Source organism: Bos mutus, chromosome X, assembly GCF_027580195.1.
Source record: "Bos mutus isolate GX-2022 chromosome X, NWIPB_WYAK_1.1, whole genome shotgun sequence".
NCBI classification, from domain to species: domain Eukaryota; kingdom Metazoa; phylum Chordata; class Mammalia; order Artiodactyla; family Bovidae; genus Bos; species Bos mutus.
In genome coordinates this window covers 99,815,465-99,842,895 of record NC_091646.1, presented here as the reverse complement: position 1 = coordinate 99,842,895, position 27,431 = coordinate 99,815,465, and the positions used below count along the sequence as shown (strand labels likewise).

At 38.3% G+C, this 27,431-nt stretch overlaps 1 protein-coding gene across 6 annotated transcripts in view; it reads right to left on the bottom strand.

Moving 5' to 3' along the window:
* The window catches only part of DMD (dystrophin), a 2,671,852-nt gene that overhangs the window by 727,362 nt on the left and 1,917,059 nt on the right, over window positions 1-27,431 (bottom strand). For all 6 annotated transcript variants that reach the window (XM_070365439.1, XM_070365442.1, XM_070365443.1 and 3 more), the window contains 2 exons: window positions 22,783-22,884; window positions 11,076-11,184 (listed from right to left, as the gene is read on the bottom strand). In XM_070365439.1, coding sequence (XP_070221540.1) covers window positions 11,076-11,184; window positions 22,783-22,884 — 211 coding nt within the window. The remainder of the gene's footprint in view (window positions 1-11,075; window positions 11,185-22,782; window positions 22,885-27,431) is intronic.

Sequence of the window (27,431 nt, the reverse complement as noted above, 5' to 3'; positions counted from 1 at the left end):
AATAGGATCCTTTTGGAACATACAGTCTGTTAGCAAATGAAAATTAAATAATGACACAAATAGTTAATCAAAATAATGGCAAGGATACGAAAGAGAAAAGGTATACCTTGCCATATAATAGGTCAAAGAAAGAGCCTGTGCAGCTGAGATCTAAAGGATGAATAAGAAAAGAGATCATCCAGGTGAGAGTAGTAGGTATGGAAACCCTGAGCCCAGGAAGAAACAGACCTGCTAAAAGAACTGAAGAAAGCCAGAAGGGTTGGACTTTGAAGAAAAAGGCGGACAGTGGAACAAGAAGGGTAAGCAGGGGAACCATTGTCTAAGATCTGGTGACCATGTTCATGATTTGGAGACTTAATCTAAAAGCAGTGGGGGCACCATTACAGAATTATAAAAGAAGGAGGTTTATACTTTGCATGATTGTTCTTTATGGAGCATATTTTTATGGGGAATGGATTAGAGGGAGGTGAATGAAATCAATTAGAAGGCCAGGCATCCATGATGGTGGTGGAAGGGATGCAGATGGACAAAATAACTTCAAAGATATTTAAGTATTACTACAATCAGAAGGATTTGGTGGTTGATTCAGTGAGGAAAGTGAGGGAGAAGGGGGTCTCCCTCCAGGATCACTTACTAGTACTGGCTTGATTGGATGCTGTTGCTATTGCCTGAGATAAGAAATGCAAGGGCTTCCCTGGTGGCTCAGATGGTAAAGAATCTGCATGCAATGCAGGAGATCTGGGTTCGATCCCTGGGTCGGGAAGATCCCCTGGAGAAGGGAATGGCAACCCACTCCAGTATTCTTGCCTGGAGATACAAGAAAAGGGAGAAGAGGAAACTCCCTAGTTCAGTTGTAGACATGGTGGATTCCATGAGTCTGGGGGACACCTGAGTGCAGACATTGAGTGAGCTGTTGGATATATGGGTTCCTTTAATTTATGCATTGCATCCTTCTATTACTTTCCCCAAATTCGCTAAATTCAAGAGTGATTCTCGGACCCTCTCTTACTAGACTTATAGGCACATTTGACACAGTTTATCAATTCCTTCCTCTTAACTCACTTCCTTCACTTGGCTTCCAGGTCTCTGTCTTGGTTTTCCTCCAACTTCCGAACTTATTACTATTACTTATTACTTCTCACCAATGAAGTCCTCTAGGGATCTGTCTTTGGGTATCTTCTCTTTTCTATCTATAGTCACTGCTTGGCTTTAACTAGTATCACCTCATAACTCAACTTTATGCTAAAAATTGCACATTTACGTCTCTAGGTTGGACCTCTCTCTTAATCTCCAGGTCATACATCCCTCTCCTTATACTCCACCTCTATTTGGTTAACTAGTAGGCATGTATGTGTGCTCAGCTGTGTCTGATTCTTTTGCAATCCTGTGTACTACAGTATTTTTGCCTGGAAAATCCCATGGACAGAGGAGCCTGGCAGGCTATAGTCCAGGGATTCACAGAGTTGGATACGACAGCACACACACACACACACACAGAAAGACATGACTGGCTAAGCTAAAATGTGGGGAAAAAAAAAAAAAAAAAAAACAAGTCCTCAAACAGCTGTCAAATTTAGTAGGAGCCAGTAGAACATTATAGCAGGAAAATAATATCACCATATAAAGGTAAGAAAAGGGAATGCTGACATTGTGATGTAACTGAGCTGTGAGTAGAATGGCAATTATGGAACTGGATCCAGTTCTGAAGCCCACGACAGAGAAAAGTATGGAAAACACACCTGGGATGTTAGAAGTGGGGGCACAGAGATGTTGAAACACTTGAGACACAGAGAGGTTTAAACATTTGAGACAGCATTTTTTGTTGTTGTTGTTCACAGGCTATGGGGACTCACATAATTTGTGCCAGAAAAGCAAAATTTGAAGGGAGATTAGGTAACAGACTTCAAATAATGTCAAAATGTACTTTTCCTACTCAGAAAGTAATTTAGACAGTAACTGGAACTTGTGTTAGGCAGTTGAAAGATGGTTTCGAGTATAACAACAGTGGGGGAATGCCACCCACTCTTGATTTTTAAAAGAGTATGCAGTTAACCTTAAGATTGCTCCTGAGAGAGAGAGAGAGAAAGATCTTTTCCTGAAGATAGTGGGGAAGAATGAATGACCTCTCAAAGGCCACAATCTTAGAATCTATGGTTTAAGTGCAAACTATTATAGTTTCCTCCATTTGAAATCTTTCTTTGAGGGTTAAGGTATATTTGGTTTCAAAATGTTTCAGCAAAATTTTGGAAAATATTAAGAATACAGGGAGAAGCCTAACTTTTGTGGACTGTGGGGTGCCTACTCTCTCCTGAATGTGTTTAAAGAGTCCTAATTTCTCCTTAATAATAGCTTGAGAAGAAATACAACATTACGGTATATTCTATAATGATTTCCAGCAAAGGTCCTTTTTGGGAAGGAGTTAAATAATAAAAGAAGGCTATGGTAATTTTACTGTAATAAACCCTTTATTTCTATAAAAATGCAGGATATGAGTAACTGAAAAATCCCCAATGATCAGAATACTTTATTCAACCACTGATGTTATTCTCCTCCTTCTCCTACACACCCTACCCCCAACACACAGAAACTTCCAGGAATGCTGCCAACAAGCATTAGAAATGATAGATGTGAGCTTTTCTTCCTTTGCCAGTGCAGACCCCAAAGCTCAGCCCTAACCGGAGATGGTAACCAAGCCATAAAACTGCCAAAAGGTTAAGAGAGGAAGAACAAAGGGAACTTCATCATCACAAAAATGGATAATTAACATCTAAATACTCCGGTTTTCACAATCGATCACTGTCTTGGATATTAACAAGGACACCACTGTTATATCCTCCCTGTGAACCAGGGAACTTTGTTGAAGAACCTGGCCTGGAACCAAAGACTCCCCCTGCCTACATGTGAAGACTTCATTCTCATCAGTGTGAGCAGCACTGGGGACTCCTCAGTCAGGCTCCACTGGTGTCACTTTCCTTTCTATCTCATTATATTTCAAGCATCCTTACCTCACTGATATATAAAAATAAGATTTAATTAATTAAGTAGTTTATTCCTGCCAAGAGCTGGAGGGTCTCTGTAGTTGCTCAGGGCTTTGAAATCTCTTGGGAAGGGTCAAAAATTCATTTCTTATCCTGTTATCATAATTGATTAGGGGACCTCCTATTTTCTGGTATAAAATCATATTCCTAGGGTTTTAGACTTTCAGGGAGTTTTTTTTTTTTTTTTAAGGTTTAGAGGTTTTAATTCTAAAACCAAGGATGGTATAGCCTTGTTCTAAGTGTTTTCAATAAAACAGTCATCTGTTAATGAAACAGAGAAAGACTTGGCTGAAACTGATGAGCCTTATCCAAAAGGTTCAGCTGAGGCAGAATTAACAGTTGGAAGCCCAGCCAAAACTGGAAAGGCTCTGGGTAGCAATCCTTTCTGTGTTTCTGAGAAGGATGAGGACCCAAAAGAGGAGTAAGAATGTGAGAACTAATTGACAGCTTCCTTCCCTCCTTCTCTCATGATCACTGCAGACAAACCAAGGTCATTTTCATAATAAATGAATTTTTTTTTCTCAGAATTTAAATCAAACAAATAAACAATATTCCAAGATTATATTTAAGTTCCAATTAACCACATCTCTACCAAATTGCCTAGATACTTAAAAGATAACTGAACTAGCCTTGGGTTGCTTTATTGAATGCTAGAGAGGCAAGTGAAGTGCAAATCATAAATGTAGAAATAATGCTATATGTGTTTGATATTTAAGTACAGCCTTCAAAACTTTAGATGATCAATAAATCACTGCTTGAAATACACTGTTCTGATTAATAACATAAGCTTTGGCATTACAGAGATGTATCTTCAAATACCCACTCTGCCACTTACTAGCTTTGGAACTTTGGACAAACTCTTCTGTTGTTTGGTTTTCTCATCTACAGAATGGGAATCACAACAAAACTCATGTAAAAAGTACAACCATGGCACTAATTATAAGCCTCTTTGTATTAATTTCAGTTCATTCAGAAGTAGACTATAAAACGAGGATTTGATTGTGTGTGTATGTTAATTACTCAGTCATGTCTGACTCTTTGCAACCCCATGGGGTATAGCCCCCTGGGCTCCTCTGTCCATGGGATTTTCCAGGCAAGAATACTATAGTGGGTTGCCATACAAATAGTTTAATTGGTGGTTTTCCCTGGTGGCTCAGTGGTAAAGAATCCACCTGCCAAGCAGGAGATGCATGTTTGATCCTTGGGTTGGGAAGATCCCCTGGAGAAGCAAATGGCAACCTACTCCAGTATTCTTGCCTGGGAAATTCCATGGACAGAGGAGCCTCGTGGGCTACCGTCCATGGGGTCACAAAAGAGTCAGACACGACTTAGCAACCAAACAACAATAACACAACTTTAATCGGCAGATGACACCAGGAAGCTGTGGTGGAAGAATAAGGAGATGAATAGGAATGGGAAGGAAGTGTCTACAGGGCATGCTAATAAAACAGGTCATCACTGTAGCCAACTGTGGTTCAACTCACTGAAGACCTCTGGTGTTCAGCCCTGGAGTTGTCCTACCCAAGGAATGAAGAGGGTGTGCTATTTATCCGTCAACTCCTCTCCATCAGTGGTTGAGCACTGTTCTAGTACATCCTCTACAAGTGAGTGAGCTTCTCCTATAGCAAGAGAAATGGCCTGGGCAGAGTGATAGGTACTTGCCTTCAGAAGCCTGAGGGTTTACCAGAAGGACAAGTGCTGAGGGGCCATGGGTAGGCCATTAAGGGCCAAATTTGACCCACCTGCCCTTATCTGGTTTCTGTAAATAACCTGTTAATAGAACATAGCCATGCCTGTTGATTTACATATTATCTACGGTTTGGCTACTTTTAGTATACAGTGACAAAGTTGATCCCAAGACCCACAAAGCTGAAAATACTTAGTATCTGACTCTCTACAAAGAGAGTGCATTGATCCCTTATCTAGTTGGTAGCACAACTGAGATTAGAATTTAGGCTTCTTGACCTCCAATACAGCACTTGCCTAATTACACTTGAGAATGGCTCTCTCCAAAATTAATTACAGGAAGACATGGCTTTACCAGTGTTTAATCAACCAGAAACCTCTATTAACTGGCACTTCTATGAGTCTATTTATACAATGGTCATTCATTCCCAGTTGTTACCCTGGGAAATCTGAAGAACTCTAATATCCTGATTTGGAGTCTTGACATAAAGCATGTTCTATATGCAATTTCTTTCAGAAATGCTAAATCGGGTATAGTGGAATGTGAATGTTCCCAGACCCAGCAGCTTGTGGGTAAGAAAGGATTCACACTGACATTTACAACTAGATCTGTCAGCTCTTTGCCTCCATCTGCCAAGCAGGCCTTCAGGCCCATGCAAAGTCCTGCCTGCCTACCTAATCGTTTATAAGAGTCTTGAGGGGAGCTGCGTATAAGCATGGCTGTTCCACCCACAGGTAGGTCTAAGCTGCTCTGCTAGGCAAATATTGCTAAGGCTTAGCATGCTGTACACCTCCTTGAACTCCCAAGCTCCACAGTTCTGGGTGGGGGTGGTGCTGGAACAACTGGAGTTCCCTTTGGCATCCACAGCACTGGCTCTCATTCAAGTTCCATGCTACATTGCAGGCAGGAAACAGGGATGAACTCCTTCCTCATTGATCATAAACCTATGGCAATAGTTCTTAAAGTGCAGTCTCAAGACCAGCAGCATCAGTGCATTGTGGAGACTTTTTAGAGATGAAAATTCTCAAGCATTACCCCACATCTACTGAATCAGGACCTCCAGATTGAAGCCCCGCAGTCTGTGCTTTAGTAAGAAATGGGTGATTCTAATGTGCGGTATAGTTTGAGAGTCACTGATGTAGGACTCTGCATATACACCAATGCTTTTATCTCCGCTTTCTTCCCTTTTTCTCAGTACAGTGGTTTGGGTGTTAAGATGGCCACAATAAAGCCATCCCTTCCCTGTATGCACATCCATTGGCAGTGACATCACAGCTCTCCCTTCAAAAGGTGAAGTCTTGAGCCTGGGCTGGACTGAAAACTTGCCTTGATGAACAGAATGTGGCAGAAGTGATGTTGTATGAATGACAGAGTCTAGGTGTCAAGACATCTTGTAGCTTTTACTTTCATCCTCTCGAAACACTGCCCTGAGAATGCCATATAATGAACCCAGTCCACCCTATGGGAGGATGATAGGTGTTGTGAAGAACCAAGGTTCTCCAGCCAACAGCCAGTTGTCAGATATCTGAGGGACTCCATCTAGCTTCTGTTGAGTTTCCAAATAACTGCATGTACAAGAATGGCCCCTAGCAAGACCTTTAGAACACCTAATAAGTGAACCACAGCCCAACTGCAGACCCACAAAATCATAAGCAAGTAAATAACCCTTGTTTAAAGCCATTACATTTCGAGTGTTTTAATGCAGAGATAGAAAACTGAAGTAAAGAATACACCTGCCAAGCAGGAGACATGGGTTTGACTCCTGGGTTAGGAAGATCTCCTGGAGAAGGGAATGGCAACCCACTCCAGTATTCTGGCCGGGGAAATCCCATGGACAGAGGAGCCTGGCAGGCTACAGTCTATGGGGTTGAAAAGAGGTGGACACAACATAGTGACTAAATAAGAAAAATGATATACTTAGGTATCTAAGCAACAGCAACAAAAAGTTTTTTTCCAGTGTGCCTCTTTGTCTTGCAACCTGAAACAATTTATATAGCTCAGGCAGGACCACCTCATCATGTTACATAGATTAAATCATAAAGGAGCTTGGTTTAGTGTTTTTAAAAAGGTCCCTGGGCCTCCATTTCCACACATATAGAAGAAATACATTCAACTAGGTACTTCCAGTGATTATTCTAGGCTCAGAGTTCTATGATTTTAAGAAATTCAAATACAGTAAACTGATTTCTTCTACTCCTTAATTAGAGAAGACAGAAAAACATTTCTCGCTTTTACTCCTCATACACCTTAAGACTGAGTTAATAACATTAACTATGGGCTAACTGCCTTCCTATCTAGAATTTCCATTAGGTTCTTGGACAGAGAGATAGTACAGGCACGGCAAAAAACAAACAAACAAACAAACAAAAAAAAAACACACAAAACACACAGGCTTTGGAGCCTGACACACTTGGATTATAACCCTGGCTCTGTTTCTTTCCAGCTGTATGGCCTTCATCTATTTCCCTTCCGAGCCTTGTGATCCTTACCTTAAAAATATTGTGTATAACCATACATACCTGGCGATTATTTTGATGAGAAAGTCATATATACAAAAGCAGCTAGAATAATAGTAGGAGCGCAATGGAAAAAAATTTATAATGATGAATGATAAATCATATTGTATTACAATATAGTACATGAAATAATAATCAGATAACAGAACTGTATTACAAATTATATTTTCCCTTTATATATTGTACTTATTTCAGATTATATTCCTGACTTCCAGAAATTTAAACAATTCTTAATTCTGATGTTTAAACTACCACATTAAGGAAAAAGGAATGTTTGATTTTATAAGCAGCTTTTGGCAGAAAAGAGCTGTCTGCAGGAGTCTCCTCGTGTCTTCTCACTAACTTTAAACCAGGCACCTCCAAGCTCTAATCATCACTGGCCTGAGCACATCTTTCACATCTTTTGATTATACAATACCTTGCCTAACTTGTTGGTTCCTTCCATAGATCAAAGAAGTAGAAATGAAGAATAAGTAATTAACAGATGACCAGGTCTCTTCTCTAGCTTTGCCTTCAGTAACCTCATGAAAAAAAAAAAACGTGCGAACAAACTGTGTGAACAAGAGAATATCTAAACAAAGACCACAAGACGTTGCCAAGCCTGCGCGTAGTGAAGGATGGCACGGACTCTGACACCCCATTCCAATGATTCACTGAGATTATTTCCCCTCTTCCCTTAAAACTGTCATGACCAAGCAGAAATGTCAGAATTGCTTTTTGGGGACATGAGTTCTCTGTCTTCCCAGATTGCTGGCTTTCTGATTAATAGCAAGTGAGCTTTCCTGGTGGCTTAGATGGTAAAGAATCTGCCTGCAATGCAGGAAACCTGGGTTTGATCCCTGGGTTGGGAAGATCCCCTGGAGGAGGGCATGGCAACCCACTCCAGTATTCTTGCCTGGAGAATTCCATGGACAGAGCAGCCTGATGGGCTACAGTCTATGGGGCTGCAAAGAGTTGGACACGGCTGAACAATTAACACTTTCACTTTCTGTGGATCCCTATACCAAGGCCACAGATATGGAGCCCCATACCAAGGTCATCTCCAGAACTGACTGAGCCCCATAGCAATCACTGCCATGAGACCCCTCGCCCCCCTAGACTGGCCAGCTCCCTGACCCCATATTAGGTAAAAATACCCACCCTAATCAATCACCTAATGCCACCCTTCCAGTAGGAATTTTCTTTGTCTTGAGCCTATAAAAATTGGCTACTAATGCACAAAAGGGGTCAGCGTCCCTTGGTCTGTCAGGAGGTCGACCCGCAGTGCTTGCAGTACCCTCATTACCTCTGTTTTTTGTTGTATCTTTGACTGGAACACTCTCCCCTCGATATGTACCTCGCTCATTTCCTCACTTCCATCAGCTTTCTCAAGTATTTGCTTAGTAGAAAAGATTCATTGACCCAACTTCAGGCAATCATGCCTTCATTCCTGCTCACTCTCTCTTATCCTGCTTTCCTGTTCTCCATAACTGTGCTTCTCAAAATTCAGCGTGCAAATGAATTACCTAGGGATCTTATTAAAATGTAGATTCTGATGCACTGGGTCTGGAGTGGGGCCTGGCATTCTGCATCTTTAACAAGTGCCCATTTGATATCAATCTGTGGACTAAACTCTGTAACTCTGAACAATATTGAGACAGTATCTGTTTTCTTTATTTGCTCATCCTGTTTCTCTTCCAATCAGAGTACAGCTGAACTTTGATTAACACTGAGGTTAGGGCTGACTTACTGCACAGTTGAATATCCAGTCTGCTCTGTGGACTTATGTTTCTGCCATTTAGGCAGCTCCTTCACATGCACAGATTCAACCCACCATGGATCATGTAGTACTGGAATATTTATTATTGAAAAAATTCTCCACATAAGTGCCCCGCATAGTTCAAACTCATGTTGTTCAAAGGTCAACTAGAAGGGTTTCATGAGGGGAGGGAACTTACTCTATGTTGCATTCTCAGCACCTAGTATAATGTTCAATACATAGAAGTTACTCAATAGATATTAAGTAGATGAATTAAATATGTTTCTGGAAACTGAAACTGGAACTTTGAATCTATTCTCCAACAGAACTGTTATAGTCACATCTAAGAACTTTACAGGTTAAATAGATTTCTGTGCCCTGCCTTTCAAAACTTTCAACCATGTGAAAATAGCTTAAACAGGAGCATAAACCCATAATTATATCAGAGTTCAATAGAAACAAATTATTGGAACCAAATTTCTTTAGAGTTAGAGAATCTGAGGCTGAATATGAGGAGAAAGCTAGAGAACAAACACCAATAAACGATTATATAGGGACAAACTATGCATGTGTGCTGCGGGAACCAAAAATTACAGGTCATAAGAAGAAATAAACCTGATATAATTCATTGAAGATAAACACTGATAGAGCAATTTTAGTGTCCCAGATTGACCAAAAAAAAGGAAGAAGAAAGAATTCTCACACATCTTTTTAAAGTATCTGATATCAAATTTAACTCTGATGTCTTCTTAGAAACCCCAGGGGTACACAAGACACACTGTTCCCAGATTGTAGAGCATCTCTAACCTAAGCGCTGTTTATGCCTTCTACTGAATTATCATTGTGCTACCTTGGGTGATCTTTCCATTGTGGTATATTTCTAATTGATATGAAATAAAAATCAACTTTACTTGAAGAACCATAGTTAAATACTGCAAATATCTGATCTTTGAAAAGTAGAAAAGGGAAAAAAAAGAAGCAAAAAACAAGAACAGAAAAAAAGAGATGTTTTTTAGTTCTATCTAATTATAGAATTGGTATAGCAGAAAAATTTTTTGGCTCCTTGCCCATGGGACTCAAAGCCAGCCTTAATATTGCCATGAGATTTTATGCATACCTTCTACTAAGAAATGAATAGAAAGTGAAAAAGAATAGACTGAAAATATGCAGTAAAAACAAAAGTTAAAACTATAGCTAAATGAAAAAACATTTCCCCCCAAGTCTACTTGTGGTAGTCATGGTCCATTTTCCTTTTTCTTGACCTAAAAATGGAAGAGCTCTCAAGACTGTCTTCAGATGGAACAGAGGGAAGTGCGAGGGGGACTGTGTGTATTTCCGTGGTTTGGGGAATTTTTATATTTTCGGTAACACTGCATGGCTTGCAGGATCTTAGTTCCCTGGCCAGGGATTGAACCTGTGCCCTCTGCAGTGGAAGCACAGGGTCTTAACCACTGGACTGCCAGGGAAGTCCCTGTGTGGGCATATTTGAATAAGATTATCTAAAGGATACAGGAGATGGGGTCCTTACATATTTAGTCTTGGAGGCTCTACCCTGATTCCCTCTTCAGGAACAACACACCCATCAGTCCGACTAGAAGCACTGATAGTAGTCCTTACTGAGAATTGCCTTTGGCCCAGAAGACTCTTCTAAGATTTCCTTTTTCCTTCCAGTGGGCAGCCCCTGGGCAAAGGCTGGCTGGTTCAGGAATACAGAGGCCAAGCTCTATTCTTGCCATTCAGGAGGGCTCTGGACAACCCACTCAGCCCTAAGGCTCCTGTGGAGTGGGCTGAGGCCTCTCTTGCAGTCAAATCACCCTGCAGCCCCTCAGCCCCTTCTGCTATCTCTGCTATGGGTCTTTCTTCACTGTAGGTACATTTCTGGAGAGCACACCCCTATATACTTTGGTGACTCCATATGCTCAATCAATCTCTTTCCAAGGAACCTAAGCTCTAAGACATTTTGCATTGTAAATAATCCAAGTTTATTCCTATTTTCAGCATTGCAACTCATTTTCCCTTTAACCCAGGGAGCATCTCACTGTTGTGCTTTCGAGCAAATGTCCAAAGCCACAGAGGATGCGATCCAGCAGACTTACGTGCTCCAGTTGCTGTCAGTCCAGGGACTGGGCCAGGCCACTTTGCCCTCAGCTCTTGAAGTAAGTGGGTTACCGCCTTCCACTCCGAGCTCAGATCTTCTAACTTCCTCTTTAATAGAAAAGCATGCATGTTATTTATTCGATTAACATCTTGCAGTAACTTAATTCACTGAGTTATTAATTTATTTTGTGAATACATTATTGTATTTCTATCATATTTTACTTCTAAATTAACTTTTCTGGGTGGAATTCCTTTCAAAGGTATTTTAATTAAATACTTCAACCAACCTCACTACAAATTTTTATTGATTGTTTGCTGCATACAGGCTCTTGCTCCAGGCACAATTTCATTGAAAGGACAAACATAGAGTGCAAACATTATTGAAAGCAAAACAAATAAACAAAAAATGTCATCTCAGCAATTGGCTTGACTGTTTTAAATAGTATCTAGTGTGGCTGCATACCAGAATTTTCCAGAGGATGTTAAAATTATCTTACTGCCCTGGCTCACTCCGGATCAATCCTATTAGCAACACTTGGAAGGAGGGGCTGAGGTACACATGGGGATAAGCCTCTGAGTCCACTTCAAGGAAGTACTCTTGTCCCAAATGGTGAAGAACATGTCAGTAGACATCCTTCAGGTGTCAGGTGTCAGTTCCTTCTGGGACTGTCTCTGCTATGGTGATCTACCTTGCCTAAGGACTTGCCCTTCCCAGGGTGGCCCTTATTCAAAGACTGATCAAGGTGAGAGTATAAAGGCTCAGCCAATTTGGTTCAAAGCAGGACCATTTTGAGGGTCATTTTAGCTGCAGTAGGGTCAGCCAAGCCTGTATATGGTCAGTGACGTGTATATGTTAACAAGTGGCTCTCTGGGGAAAACAAAGAAACAAATTGATTTTAGTGTTTGCTAATTTCTGTGGTGTAGATTGTCCAACTATAGCCAATTTTAGTTACCAAAAGAACATCAAGTAGCTCACAAAGTGTCTGGAAATTTGCTAATAGGTCCTCAGGAACAGATCCAAGCCACTTCCAGTGTAACGCTGGATAATCGTAAGATAACTTACTGTCAGTAGAATGTGAGGAGAGGTAATATCTGTCAGTTCTGGGATGATCCTTATAAAAATTGAGTGAGGTTTCTCCATCCATTCTTTCCCTTTCCACTAGCTGGAAGCAGAGAACTCAAAGGTCCTAGGTCAAACTTTCTCAATGGATTGGGGGGATAATTTATCATAATACTTTGGAGCAGTGGTTCTCATATGTTGGGGCCATCAGAATCACCTGGAAGACTTGGTAAACCACTGACTGCTGGCTTTCATGGAGAAGGCAATGGCACCCCACTCCAGTACTCTTGCCTGGAGAATCCCATGGACGGAGGAGCCTGGTAGGCTGCAGTCTATGGGGTCGCTAAGAGTCAGACATGACTGAGCAACTTCACTTTCACTTTTCCTTTCATGCATTGGAGAAGGAAATGGCAACCCACTCCAGTGTTCTTGCCTGGACAATCCCAGGGACGGGGGAGCCTGGTGGGCTGCCATCTATGGGGTCACACAGAGTCCGACACGACTGAAGCGACTTAGCAGCAGCAGCAGCAGCTGGCTTTCAACCTTAGAGTTATAGATTCAACAGATCTTGGGTAGGGCCCAAGAATTGACACTTCTAACAATTTTCCAGTTGATGCTGATGTTGATTGTCAAGGACCAGAGCCTAAGGCATCCATTATAAGCAATGAATTACCTAGCCATCCTCAATGGAATAGATATGTATCATCCTTGATAAAAATAAGAAAATGGGTCTTAAATTATTTTCTATAGGACTTAATTTTCTTGAAAAACCCCACTTAAGCAAAGCTGCAAAGGGAATAAATACTAAAATAAATAGTAAAAAGTTATCACTTCCTATTTTAACTATCATCTGTGCTCTTAAGGTAATTTATTCTATTATGTCTGACCTCATGTCAAGTCAGGGCTTTTAATTTCTTCTCCCAGAGTACATGCTGTCAAACATTTACTATCACATCAATGAATATTATTTCTTTTTATTTATTAAAACATAAGCCTTGAATCTAAAAGTGAACAACAACAACAAAATGCCTCTGATCAGTGAGGAAAAACTACCATAGAAAGTCATGACACGTGGAAGATATTTTTCTGTTCTGACATCAGAGCTAAACATTGAGAATTAAATATCATCCAAGGCTGGTGAATTTATATATATATATATGTATGTATGTATGTATGTATGTATGTATTTGGTCTTTTGATTCCCCTGCTAAATTACAGTGAGTTTCCAGGGAAAGAATAATAAGAGGAACTAGAAGTTGTTGATAACAACAGCAACAACAAATAGCAATAGATATTAGGGAAGAGACAATAAATGTAAAAGTAGCTATCTGAAAACATCATGATCTTAGGTCACTTATTGAAGGGATAAGGGTGTGGCAAATGGTCTTATACGTTATATAACCTATAGGAAGTCACCTGTATATGCTGAGAGACAAAGAGGGTGAGAGGAAGAGAGAGAGATTAGAGATTGACTTACATACTGCTGAGATCTGCCCACTCTTACACTCAGCAAGCATATGGCCCCATAGTGAGTAGGCGAGGAGAGATGGGAATTTGCTGTTTCTACAGTTGGCTTAGGTTTCACTTTCTTCTCATGGTGTAAGCATCTCACTGCACTGAGTTAGATTTTAAATATTTAAAGTATTTATCTAACAGCCTGCCTCTGAAATAAAATTAACTATTTCATCTGGGTCTCAACTGAAGATGCAGTGATCAGTACTGAACTTCGTACTCCATGTGCACAATGAAATTGAGCAGGACCCTGTGGGGATCCTGGGCACAAAAACCTTTCTCTGTCCCTTATTTCTTGTTGGTAGGAAATACGCTTCATTCAGCCTCCATGACTTTCCCTGTGTTCCAAAGCTCAGGTTCAAATAGTTGCTAATCAGGAAAGGGACGGGATGCAAAGACAAGGGAGAAACAGTCAAGAAACAGCAGAGCAGCCTTGATGCAGGTTCTTGGTTCCACCTCAAGGGATACACAGAACAATATCTTTGAGCTCTTCTGCGGAACTAAAACCTCCAACAAATGGAAGATGTTAACTACTTGATGAAGCATTCTTCATTCCAGAGACAAGGTTTGATAACCTCAAGATCCACAGAAGCTCATCAGGAGACCCCTGAGGCCAGATTAAAGAAATGCAGGCCTTGCACACACCCTTATCTTTATCAGCAACTCAGCCCTTGAACCATTTCTATAAAACTCCTCACCCAATTCCCCCACATAGGGACACACAGTTTTGCCTGGCAAAGCGATAAAGCTAATCTCTTTTACTTCACCCAAAACTCTGTCTCTGAGATTCAGTTTGGCACCCATGCTGAGAAGCTTTTTCAGCATCAGTAACTGTACAATGAAACAGAACAATAATTGATGCTTATAATGATGACCCTGAAAATTAAGAAAGTTTTAAATTACACTACGTTTTAGTATCTGAAGTCCTGGATTTCAGCCCTAACTCATTACACTGGTTTTGTGATTACTAGCAAAATCAGTACTCTTGCCTGGAAAATCCCATGGACGGAGGAGCCTGGTAGGCTGCAGTCCACGGGGTCGCGAAGAGTCAGACACGACTGAGCGACTTCACTTTCACTTTTCACTTTCATGCATTTGAGAAGGAAATGGCAACCCACTGCAGTGTTCTTGCCTGGAGAATCCCAGGGACGGGGGAGCCTGGTGGGCGGCCTTCTACGGGGTCCCACAGAGTCGGACACGACTGAAGCGACTTAGCAGCAGCAGTAGCAAAATCAGGTAGGTCAGTCAAATTCATCATCCTTGAAACATGTATATAATATTACTACCTAACTCATAGCTTTGTTGGATTAACTAAATGAGATCTTTTATATGAAAAGAACTCTGTGAACTGTAAAGTACTATAAAATTGTTCGTTAGTTATTATGCACTGCTTAATGAAGCAAAACAGAAGATAGTCAATACAAGTTTTCATTAAGATAGTTAAAATTAAAATATTTCAGTGCTTAAAAGATTTGGTTTAGGTTATCCTGAAAATAACATGTTTATATATTCAATTCTCTTTTATTAATACATAAAACTCTGAATGGTCTATTCATTTATTAGAATGTTATTTTGCCCATTGTTTTTTCCATATGGGTAAATAAGGTTTATATGATTTCAGATGTAGAAATTTAAAAAATTAAGTAGTAGCCCCCAGTGTACCACAAACATCTGATACCACAAAGAAGCTCAGAAGTGTATGTTAACCAATCTTTCATAAATATTAGCAAATGATATCACATAAAATGGCTGTAGATTTTGATTCAGCTGGTCACAAAAACACTCTTGCAACTTTTCAAGTACCTGCTGCACTTAGAGTTGAAATTGGCTATTTATATATTATGGATAAATATATATTATTTATATATAAATGTATATTATTTATTATATTTATACTATTGGTATTATTATTAAATTAATTAATTATTACATTTATTATTATAAATATAATAAATAGTATATTATATATAAATTTACATGTTTATATATAATAAATAATATATATTATAACATATATATATTCTATTTCATTTGGTTTTTTTTTCTTTTTTTGTTCCCTGGCCTGTGCCCTTATTTTTTATTCTCTCATCTTTTCTATTCAGCTGTAAAGTTCTTTCAGATAGCAAAAATGTTTGGCTGCAGCAACTAATGCAGCATTCTTCACATAATAGACTTTAAGCCGCACCCATAAAAAAATGTAAAAGGTAATGATTTGCTAATGATGTTAATCTTTAACCACATTTAAAGGAATCAAATGCATGTCTAAATTCCAACATCTTTAAATATAAAATCAGTGGGATACTAGTTATGAAGTCCTACTCTTGATTAGGTGTCCAGAGTTTTCAGACTTTGAATATGCTAAGCAAAACTGCAGATCCCAGGATTTCCTCACAAGAGCTCAAAACTCAACAGTCATAGTAGATTCATGTTTTACCAAAAAGGTGAAACTCTGAGATCATTTTTTTTAAAAGGGAAAAATGAAATTCATTCTAGGGGGCATTTGTACCTGAGCATTATTCTCTATTGTGTGTGTGTGTGTGTGTGTGTGTGTATAATTTCCCTGGAGTTAGTCATTAAATGTTAAGACAATTATATCAAACTGTGAAATTTCTTCTTTATGAAGAGTGAAAATTAATTACAAAAAAATTATTTCTGAATATAGGTTCCTTTTTAAATGTAAAATGGAATTTAACTCTGAACTACTTATGTTTGGGATATTCAAAATTTTTAAATCTTGTATTTTTCTCTTGTGTTAATGTTTGGCATGATATTAATGTCTGTTATATAAATAAATAAATCATCCTATGACTTTATATACATAGACATACATATGATTATTGTAACTGAAACATCTATGTCTCCATGTCTGTGTCTATAAATGCAATTAATACAACTGAGGACGAGAGGTGAAATTCAGATCTCTAAAATGCTTGTCCAGTTTCAGCATGAGCTACTGAGTAAGACTAAATTGAGACTCTTTCCCAAAATATTTTCTCACAAAAGAGTCAGTTCATATTAGCTTATAATGTCTTTTGTGTTTCAATTGTTTTATTTTGAACAACAAAGTTCAACAGTACCCTGAAATACTCTCAAGAGATATGAATTTGGGATGCATTGAGAAGTTATCTGCCAGAATTGGTTAATAAAACAAAAAGGAAGTAAAGAAAATTGATAAACTATTAACAATTATTCCTAGGGTATACCTTCACATTTACCAGTGGTAAAAGTCATTGTAAACAAATGTTTTAAAGATAGTTTTAAAAAGCTAAACAATAAGTTATTCTGATGGGGTGATATATAATTCACATCTAAGAATAATGAAAAGATTATCTCTCCTAATATTTTGGGAATGGGCACTGAAGTTAGGGATAAATATTCCAACGATAACATTGAGGAAGTGAAAACCAGGCCTTCTGGTAAATGGCAGTTAGCTAGGTATGATGGTCTCAAGTAAACATCAACAGCCACAGAAAATAAACTATACAGAGATATGGACATCCAAGGGCCATGTTTGGGGTAAGACAGAGCCAAGGCCATTATGCCACCACAAAAATGACAAATAGGAGGCACTGTTACTACTTCTTAACTCTGCCCTGCTTTAATCCTTTCACCTTCCAGATAAAAACTGGTAGGTATATTCTTAATTGTCTCTGGAGAGAAAGCTTTGACTGCACCATTTAATTAAAACACTGCCATATTGCAAATAACTTAGAAGGAAGACAGTAAGCTCTAGAATTCTGGAATATATGTGTGTGAGTGTATGTGTGTGCATGTGTGAATGAACTCTTTTCATAAAATACAAATGTGGCAAAAGCAATATTCTTAGTGTGTTATTTTATAAAATGTGAGATTTCAAATATTGGAAGTGCTAATCAATTAAGAAATTAAACATAACTAGGCATTTGACAATCTCATCCACATTCCTAAATGATTCTATCAATTGCTCAAAAATTTATTATAAATTTTATCTTCTCATTGGGAAAGCGGGGTTCTCCTTATATTCAGATCAGATCAGATCAGTCGCTCAGTCATGTCCGACTCTTTGTGACCCCAATAATCGCAGCACGCCAGGCCTCCCTGTCCATCACCAACTCCTGGAGTTCACTCAGACTCACGTCCATCGAGTCAGTGATGCCATCCAGCCATCTCATCCTCCGTCGTCCCCTTCTCCTCCTGACCCCAATCCCTCCCAGCATCAGAGTCTTTTCCAATGAGTCAGCTCTTCGCATGAGGTGGCCAAAGTACTGGAGTTTCAGCTTTAGCATCATTCCTTCCAAAGAGTGATTAGCACTGATTCAATCTCTCATGGTCAAGACTTTTTACTCAGTTGTAAAACTTATTTGCATTAAAAAATGAAATTCTGATACCCATCTATTAATAAATTATAAAATCTCTCTAATACTGTTACTCCCTATAATTCTTCCCTGAACTGTTTCTATTACCATTGACATGGAAATTGTGTTTATCAAATGAGTCAATCAAAATGGATCTGTTTATCTGGGGGATAGACTCATATCTGTTATCTTGCTATTGATTCTGATGTTACCAAAAAAAAAAAAAAAGTTACACCATGTAAATGAGATAGCCTGATAGATGATTTATAAAGATCCAATTACTGTTATAATATAATATGTAATTGGGAAACATTTTCACCAACAAGACACCATTTGACATTCTATATTGTATATACATTTTTGGATGCACATCTGTTGTGAGTGATATATTTTGAATTATCAGGCAAAAAAATAAATAAATAAATAAACCCAAAGAGTTTTTCAAAATTTCAAATGTTGATGTTGGCAGTAGAACAAACTCAGGAGGGGGAAAAAAACAGCTTAATCTAGTTAATTAACAACAAAACAGCTGGGAAAATGAAACATCCTTGGTTGTGACTGACTATAATTGAAAATGACTAATGATGCTGTCATTCTGCAGCTTATATCGGAGGAAATGATGCCTGGAAGATGGTAATTGCCCTCTTGACCATTTGTTTATAGCAATTATTTTTGTGTTAAAGGTTGGGGTGGAACCCTTTGGCCAAATATAGAAAGTTCCTAACACCTCATTTTTTCTCTTAACATTAAAAAAAAAATTCAAAAGCGGTAATACAACATATTATTAGATTCATGTTAAGATTTTTCTGGATAATTTAAAAAGTTAGCAAAGCAAACCAGCTGGTGTGATCTTATCACTTCACCAAGTAACTAAGACATTTTAAATTTCATTAATGTTCTCAGTTCTAATAATGGAAGGTGATAAAAGTATTTCAAAATATATACACACATTTAAAAAATTTTAACAGGAAGAGTGGTGTTCCAAAATTAAAGTTAAAGAAAGTGAAAATATAAGAGAATGCCATCCAAATGCTTAAGTTCTAAAGAACTAAACAATTTTTAAGTCAAATAACAAATGGCTTTTCTTTTTTGTAGTAAATATTGTTGCTACTGAGGGCAGTTGTCTTTGTTGCTTTTTAACTGCTAAATTCGGGGCTACTGAGGAACCTGCTCATTACTCTGTGAAAATGGAACGTATTAAAATGATTCCCCCAACAGCATTACCATAAAGTATTATTACCAAAAGTATAGCTTAAGCAAAGTATTCAACAATTTACTGAACTTATCCAAGCAATCTTCAACAGCTTCTGAAGTTAAGAGAAAGGAACAAGGTACAAATCAAATGAAATAAAAGCGTGTGTGTGTGTGTGTGTGTAGGGGAGAGAGAGACAGAAGAGATAGAAAGCAAAACAAAGATGCTTACTTCTTCAATTATCTTAAGATTTTCCCAGTAAATTTGCATCACAGATCTAGTGCTACATTTATGTCATTAGTAGAACTGTCTCCTAATGTATGTTTGATCTTTAAGAGGAAGTTCTCAAAGAAAATAAGAAATTGATCAGTTATGGATGACAGAAAAATAAACTAAAATTTTACCATCTTTGAAAATTAAGGAAACCCTAGAGAAGTTGATGAAATGAAGGGTAAAAAAAAAACCCCAAAAAACTGAACAGGGATGAGCCAAGCTCTTTAAGAGGACTCAGCTTGGGAGGTTAGCGTAGGAGGTAAGCAGACAGCTTGTCTGATGTGGAATGTGGAGGTGCCAATAGACAGCCAATTTTCTAAGAAACAGAACCATTCTCTGCTGTGTCCTTAATTAGAATGTCTGAAAGTGGTGGACATACTAATTATCCATTTAAATACTGGATCCTATATACACACCATGAGGGATTTTCATTTTCCTTTGAAAGACTATCACCATCTTCTTTAGAATTGTTATATTTTCCAAAGAATTGTTATATTTTCCAAATGTACCTCCTCCCCAAAACAAAAACCAAACTTTTGTCATGAAAATGTATTGCAGGCTACTTGTACCCTTTCTCCTTCTATTGCTTGGGGCTGGTGCACTGGGACGGCCCAGAGGGATGGTATGGGGAGGGAGGAGGGAGGAGGGTTCGGGATGGGGAACACATGTATACCTGTGGCGGATTCATTTTGATATTTGGCAAAACTAATACAATTATGTAAAGTTTAAAAATAAAATAAAATTGGAAGAATAAAAAAAAAAGAAATCACAAAAAAATGCAGTGAAGAAGATAATTAGAAAATGCAAAAATAAATTGTAGAAATAAACATATCTGTAGAACAAAAAAAAAAAAAAAAAAAAAGGGTGAGAAACCTGAAAGTTAAGGAGGAAAGGCATCAGGAATAGTAAAATTTAAAAATTTTGATGTATGAAGTCAAAGTTAAATGCACGGTTGATTTATGTACTATCAGAGCAGTGGCTTACCCTTTAGAAAAATCATCCCTAATCTTTAAAAATAAGTTTTTGATCCATGCAGAGATTTAAACAGTTCCCCTCGCTTGGTACCTTGTATTGCTAGGTTCCAGGTTTTGAAGGATGAGGTAGTTTTTTTGTTTGTTTGTTTGTGATTTTTTGTCTTCATTTTTCTTTTTTGTCAGCTTTTAGATAGCATCCTTTAATATTTTGTTATTACACAGGAGGAAACCGCTCTATATCCTAGCTTCTTTCCCTTTTCCTCTTCCAACATTTGTCAGCTTTCAGAGTGCTTTTTTCCTTAATGATGAGGTAGTTTCTGAGCCTCTAGTGTTTCAGGCTACCAGATGCCCCAGCTAATCTTCAAGAATTTCCAAGGTCATGCATGGTCCTTATCAAAAGCTGCACATGAATATTCCATTTCTCCTCACTCCTGATCTCCTGAATCAATTTTGCCCTTTGGCCACTAGGAACCTGATATGGTGATTCCTCTCCCAACTTGAGGGGTAAATGGCAGAGCGGGGATGAGTTTTCATTTAAGCTGTGCTTCTCTGCCATGAACTGATTTGAAAGGACATGGTGAAGGAAGGGAAAAGAAAAGAAAGACAAGGGCTGACTCTACACAACGGTTTCCAGGGATGTGAAAGACAAGGAAGTTACCACCCTGCCTGCTCTCTTATTTCAGGAAGGTAATCCCCCTCTTCTGTCACTAATGCTGCAGTAGAAATTAGAGACCCCAAGAGGTGGCAGATCCCAGTTCTGAACTCATAGTGGCCCAGATTTTGAGGATATGACCGATTAGCCTCAAGGTTTGGATGGTGTACATACAATGAATACACATTTTCTCATTGACTTTCAATGAAGGCTCTGCCTCTTTTTTTGCATAGGCTCAAAAGCAAAAGCCAACTGTAAGGCATATTTGTGATCTGTAGCAATTATGTCAAACCCTGCATAAACTCTTTGAGTAGGTAGAACAGATCTACAAAATGGTCCATTTGTCCATCTCATTGCTTGCTATGAAAGTCACTCTGTTAATCAAGAAAGGTAGCTGCTTGGGACTGGCTTTCTCTAGTGCATCAAAAGAAACCCTGAAACTTGCTACTTTCAGGACCTTTTCTAGCTCTCCAATCTAAAAACTATACATGTTGTTACTTTATGAAAATGATCATTCCAGGCCTGGACTGGATGCAAATTACTTTGGGAGGATGTTAGGAGTGGGGACAATATATTTCTGTATAAATGTCTACGGATATCTACTGCAAAATCTGGGCCTTTCAGCACCTGCTGTTTGGATATTACATTTAGCCCAAACCTTTAAATTTACCTAAGAAAAACCCTCTTGTAAACTGTAAGGAAAACCAACAGTTTTCTAGAAATGAAGCTTGGGCCAAGCATAAGCAGTGACCTTGGAGACAGAGTGTAAGTCATGGTAATGTTATTTGCAAGGACAAGCTCGTTCTGTATAATGAGGTTATTGACCTGCACCGTTTTAGAGCAGTTTTAAGCATGAGGGTGAGGCTCACTAAATCTCAGCCTGCAACATTAGCTAGAGAAGCCAGGACTGATCAATAAACAGCCACCATTACAGGCTCTCGGGAACCTTCATCATAATGGGGGCCATTATAATTTTGGTCAGGTACAGAAAATAAGGTAACCTATACCTAACTTCTATTTATCACTTGGACTCTCATTTGCAAATGAAAACCATTGATTATCTATTTTTTGAGAACGGAACTGGTTTTCCATTTCTCTCCTCATGTAATAGCCTGTGAATAAATGTGTCCCAGACTTCAAAATGCACATGAGGAAAGGAAAGAAGTAGAAACCTTTCTCTCAGGCCAGCTTTTTTTTTTTTTTAATCAAAGAGAGAAGCAATTACATGACATTTCACTAAAAATTCTTGACCCAATAAAGTATTGATGCCCAAATGCTGATTTTCCTCTTTCATAAGAAAGAGCAATAGAGAAAAGAAAGGTCATGGACCATATTGTGATTCTTTACAGCGGCTGGAGACAGACAGTATGATGCAGTAGCTTGATCTGAATGAAGCCAAACACTATGAAAAGCATCAAGCCTGGCAAGCAACGCAATAAAGCCTCAAAGAATTTAATCTACCTTGAAGGTGGGACTACTTTTTGTATTGATGGCAGCGCACCAGGACAGAAATAAGTCCTTTAATGCAATGACTCGTTAATAGCCTTAAGATCACAACATATAAATAGGATATGTTGATCAAAAAGACAGCTCTGCCTCTGCTATTGCAGGATGGCCAATATTTCTTTACAAGTTATTTCATCGATTATAAATAGGGGAAGCATAACCCATTATGAGGTAATGGATGTTGCTATAGGTTGCTTCATTACCTTCACTGGCTCAGTGGCTGGTTTTTCCTTGTACAAATTCTGCCCTTTAGACAAAATCCCTTCCACATCCGGCTGTTTAGCTTGAACTGCTACTTCAGTTTCCTGGGGAAAAAGAGCACATACAGTGCAGATTAACTTCACAGTTAGCAATAAAATTACTAAATTTAAATATACCCTTGGAGACTCCACATGTATTGCAGATCAATTTCTGTGCAGTACAGAGGGGCACAACGTAGTTTTCAGTGCAGAGAAAAGAAATAGAGGTCTTTGCATCACATACGAAAGTTTAAAAAAATTACCTCCAATTTACTTGAATTATCATAATACTATTATGTAGAAACAGAAGATATTTGCTATTTTTCAGAAAAGGTAAAATGCAGTTATAAGAAGTATGATCTATGCATGTGGTCAATATGGATAAATATGATAGTTAACTCCAATAATCTCAGTAACCATAATGTCCATTTTACTACACACACTTCTTATTTTGGCTCTGAATCCCAAATTTTGTTTCGAGATATTTAGAAACCAAACAAATCTTTCCACATCACTGTCAAAATGACTAACTTTCTTTCCAAAGAGTAAACACTTAAAGCACAGGATCAAGACTGATTAATTATTAAGCAGTCAAATTAAATAGACCTTTTGAGGAATGATTCAGTTATCCTTAAAAATCTGCTTTCCTTAGTCTGGGGAGGACTGCAGCCTGATCATATGACCCAAAAACAGGACCAAACAAAACATTACATAACAAAAGGAAAAAAAAAAAAAACCCAAAACACCCTCTTTAGATACATGAATATAAAACTCTTTGCCACTGGCTGCTCTCTAGCTCTCCTGAAGAGAGGACCAAAGAAATGTGCATAAATTGAAGCTGAAGGAAGTGAAGTTAAATATTACAGAAGACTTTTTGGATGGAACACTTGTTAAACAGTAGGATGGAGTATCGATTAATCAATGTCAGGCGTCAGTCAGGGCCTGGGCAATCTTCCCCAGATAGCAATTCCTGATTAACCTGCATCCTCTTCCTCCCTCTCCTACCCTGAAGCCTCCCCCCACTGCGGTGTGTACGTGTCTTCATGCCACTGTTTCCTTTCTCCACTGCGTTTGTCCCTGCTCTCTCTCAGCTCATCCAAGCAGGGTGTCCTCTGAACCAAAATTACTACAATCTTATATGGCACAGTAGGGTTTCTTATAACTTGTGGGTGCTCATCACATGCTCCTGAGAAGGATTATTTCTTCAGTTCTTATAATAAATAGCAGTGGGAGGTAGCCACTTGGTTAAAAGAGTCTACAACATTAACTCTATGTGTTACATGGGTATGCGTGCAACACACAGACACACACCCACACGTCCTTTAGGGACAATAATTATGGAAGAAACAAACCTAAAATTTTAAGTATTAACTCATTCTCTATGATAAAAAGTTCTAAATGTGATTTTTTTTAAACAGCAAAATTGTAACAAGTTTAAAATCAGAGTGTACTTGGTGAGGGTTGGATCTTTCCTTCTTCCCTTGGAATGATTTACAAGGGCACCCAGTCCAAATTATATACCTTCAGACAATGAGCACAAATAGTCAACAATTTTACTACTGTTTCATGGATGCAGCAAATGATTAGTACTAACAGGTTCCTCTCCCTGCTGCCCTGAGCGGCACACAGATTTTTCCAACCAGGGGTTGAACCATTGAACGGGTGACCTCTGCTGTGGAAACCTGGAGTCTTAACCACTGGACCACAGGGAAAGCTCTCCCTGCACTCAGTCTTCAATTGAAAATAAATAATTCCAAAGATCACAAATAATTGATGCCACTCTTTAGGAGGCACTGGTAAACAAGCAGGGCTAAAAGACTGCATTTGCTATGACAAGGAATTCCCTCAGGAAATAAACACACACATTTTAATTCATAAAATCTTCACTGGCAAATGAACAGAAAGAGTAGCAAGGCTGACATGAAGGCAGTCCAGATATTACTTAGAGCTCCAAGTTCTAAGGAGGTGCTTATTAGATGGGCTACGGGATGCCATGTGAAAAGTCTATGTTTTACACTTAAAGAAAGTAAAATATTCCCTCTACAGGCCACTGAATTCACCCTAGATTTAGTTCTCTGATGAATGAGCATTGCAAAGTCACATCATTTCCATTAAATTTTTTTTTTTTTTAAATTTTTGGCCACACCACACGCAAGCAGTATCTTCCCTGATCAGGGCTAGAACTCCAGTTCCTTGTACTGGAAGCACAGAGTCTTAACTACTGGTGGTAATGGTGGTTTAGTCACTAAGTCATGTCCAACTCTTTTCAACCCCATGGACAGTAGGCCACGAGGCTCCTTTGTCCATGGGATTCTCCAGGCAAGAATACTGGAGTGGGTTGCCATTTCCTCCTCCAGGGGATCTTCCTGACCCAGGGATTGAACCCTCATCTCCTCTGTCTCCTGCTTGGCAGGCAGATGTTTTACCACTGAGCCACCTGGGAAGCCCTCCTTAACCACTGGATCACCAGGAAAGTCCACATCATTTCCATTTATAGAAATATTTCCTAGTACCATGTCCTTCCAACAACACTATTGCCATCTCTTCATCCTTTAATGAAAAAATGGAGAGTTTAAGTACCTGGATGAGATTAACACTTGGTCCAACAGAAATAGAGCAATGGGTAAGAGAAATAATATTCAGCTCTTAATTCTTTGTGAGTACTTCCCCTTTATGATTTTTTTTTGAGAACTAGTTATCTGATTATACATGCCTTTGATAAATCACTTTAGAAAGGCCATTTTGAAGATAACTTTCTACAATTTACCTTACTACATTTATTTGCAATGTGAATTTATTATTGAGGGTCAAATATTATTGCTTGAAGGATCAACTGTAGTAAATCTGATTAAATTCCTTTCATATGTCCCTTAGTATAGTTTTCTTAAGCTCATGCAAAATAATACACTATGAGAAGCTGATGATCAAGCTGAAAAAAATGGAAGTATATGTGAAAAAAATTTTAAAAATTGATATCCCTTCATGCAATTAAGATTTGACATGGAAAAATTTTAAAGCAAACAAACAAATACCAGCCAAATCACATGACTATGCAAAGATAAGAAAAAGCTGCTGAAATCATTAACTGTGCTGAAAATATCAACAAACTGCTACAGTGATATTAAGTGATTCCCATCAAGTGATATAATAATATTAACAAAACAGAGTTTCTGAAACATTACCATGTGTCTGGGCCTTCCTGATTGCTCAGATAGCAAAGAATGTCTGCAATGCAGGAGACCCAGGTTTGATTCCTGTGTCAAGAAGATCCCTTGGAAAAGGGAATGGCCACCCACTCCAGTATTCTTGCCTGGAGAATTCCATGGACTGAGGAGTGTAGCGGGCTACAGTCCACAGGGTTGCAAAGAGTGGGACACAATTGAGCGACTAACACTTTCACTTTACCACGTGTCAAACACTTTATTTTTTGTACATCTGTCCTCGTACTTACACTCCTACAAAAAGGGTATTATCTGATTTTGCAGATGATGAAACCAAGAGAGATTAGGTCAATTTTCCAAGGCCATATAGCTTGCAAATGGCAGAGATGATATTACCAGAAAGTGTGTGTCACTAAACCTCCACTTCAGCCTACTTTGTTGAGTAGAGCATGTGTGTGTGTGTCTCTGTGTGTGTGTATGTGTGAACACACATGCATATGCTAAAACTGGCAGTCATGCTTCTTACTATAATGTTATTTTTTTTCTCCTCTTTATCTCCAGTGCATTCTATAGTATCATTCCAATGGGTAAATGAGAGAAAATCCTATCTTTTCCCACAAAAAATAAATTCTTACATAGCCTTTAAAAAATTCCAAGAATGTCTCTTTGTGGGTTTGTGAGTGTCAAACTGATGATATCCAGGTCAGAGAATTGGTTTGAGTAAATCTTTTATCTCCCCAATGACCTCACATTTTTATATGATTTAAGATAAGGTGAAGAAGTTCACCACTAAAATGGAAACATGGCTAATTATAGTGGCCACTTTTTTCTAAGTAGAAAGTGTTAAACTTCAAAGAAAATTCAGACAAGAATGTCTTCGTGGGATTTCAACCAAAAAAACTCACTTCTAATAACAGAACATTTCCATTTAAGTTTTTTCTCTGCCTTATTTTTAATATATCCTCTGTAATATAAGATTGTGCACCAGGAGTTAAGACCCTTATGATATAACTAGAGTTGTTTTTTTTTTTTTTAAATCATTGTACTGACATTTCACTACAATCTTATGCATAATTTTAAGTATGTAATTTTTATTGAATAGGTAATAGGAAGAACCATTAATACTCACTAGGAAAATATTGTACTGTATTTTTAAAAAATCCTGCCTTGATAGGTATTCAAAATGGAGTAACTCTAAGCACCTTCCGTTTTATTTCTTTTTAGACAGCATTACTTATACTGCTGGTAGTGTTGGTCCTGACAAGCAGTGAAGCAATGGTTAGTGATTAAAAAAGACTGAACAGCACCTTTGGGGATGAAAGTAGCAACTCATATGCGAATTAATGTACACTCATATTTTTTAAAGAATTTATTCATTGACTATTATTTTTCTAATTCAATATTAAACTGATAGTATGCACACATTTCTTTTTAAACTAGAAGTTTGGTGCC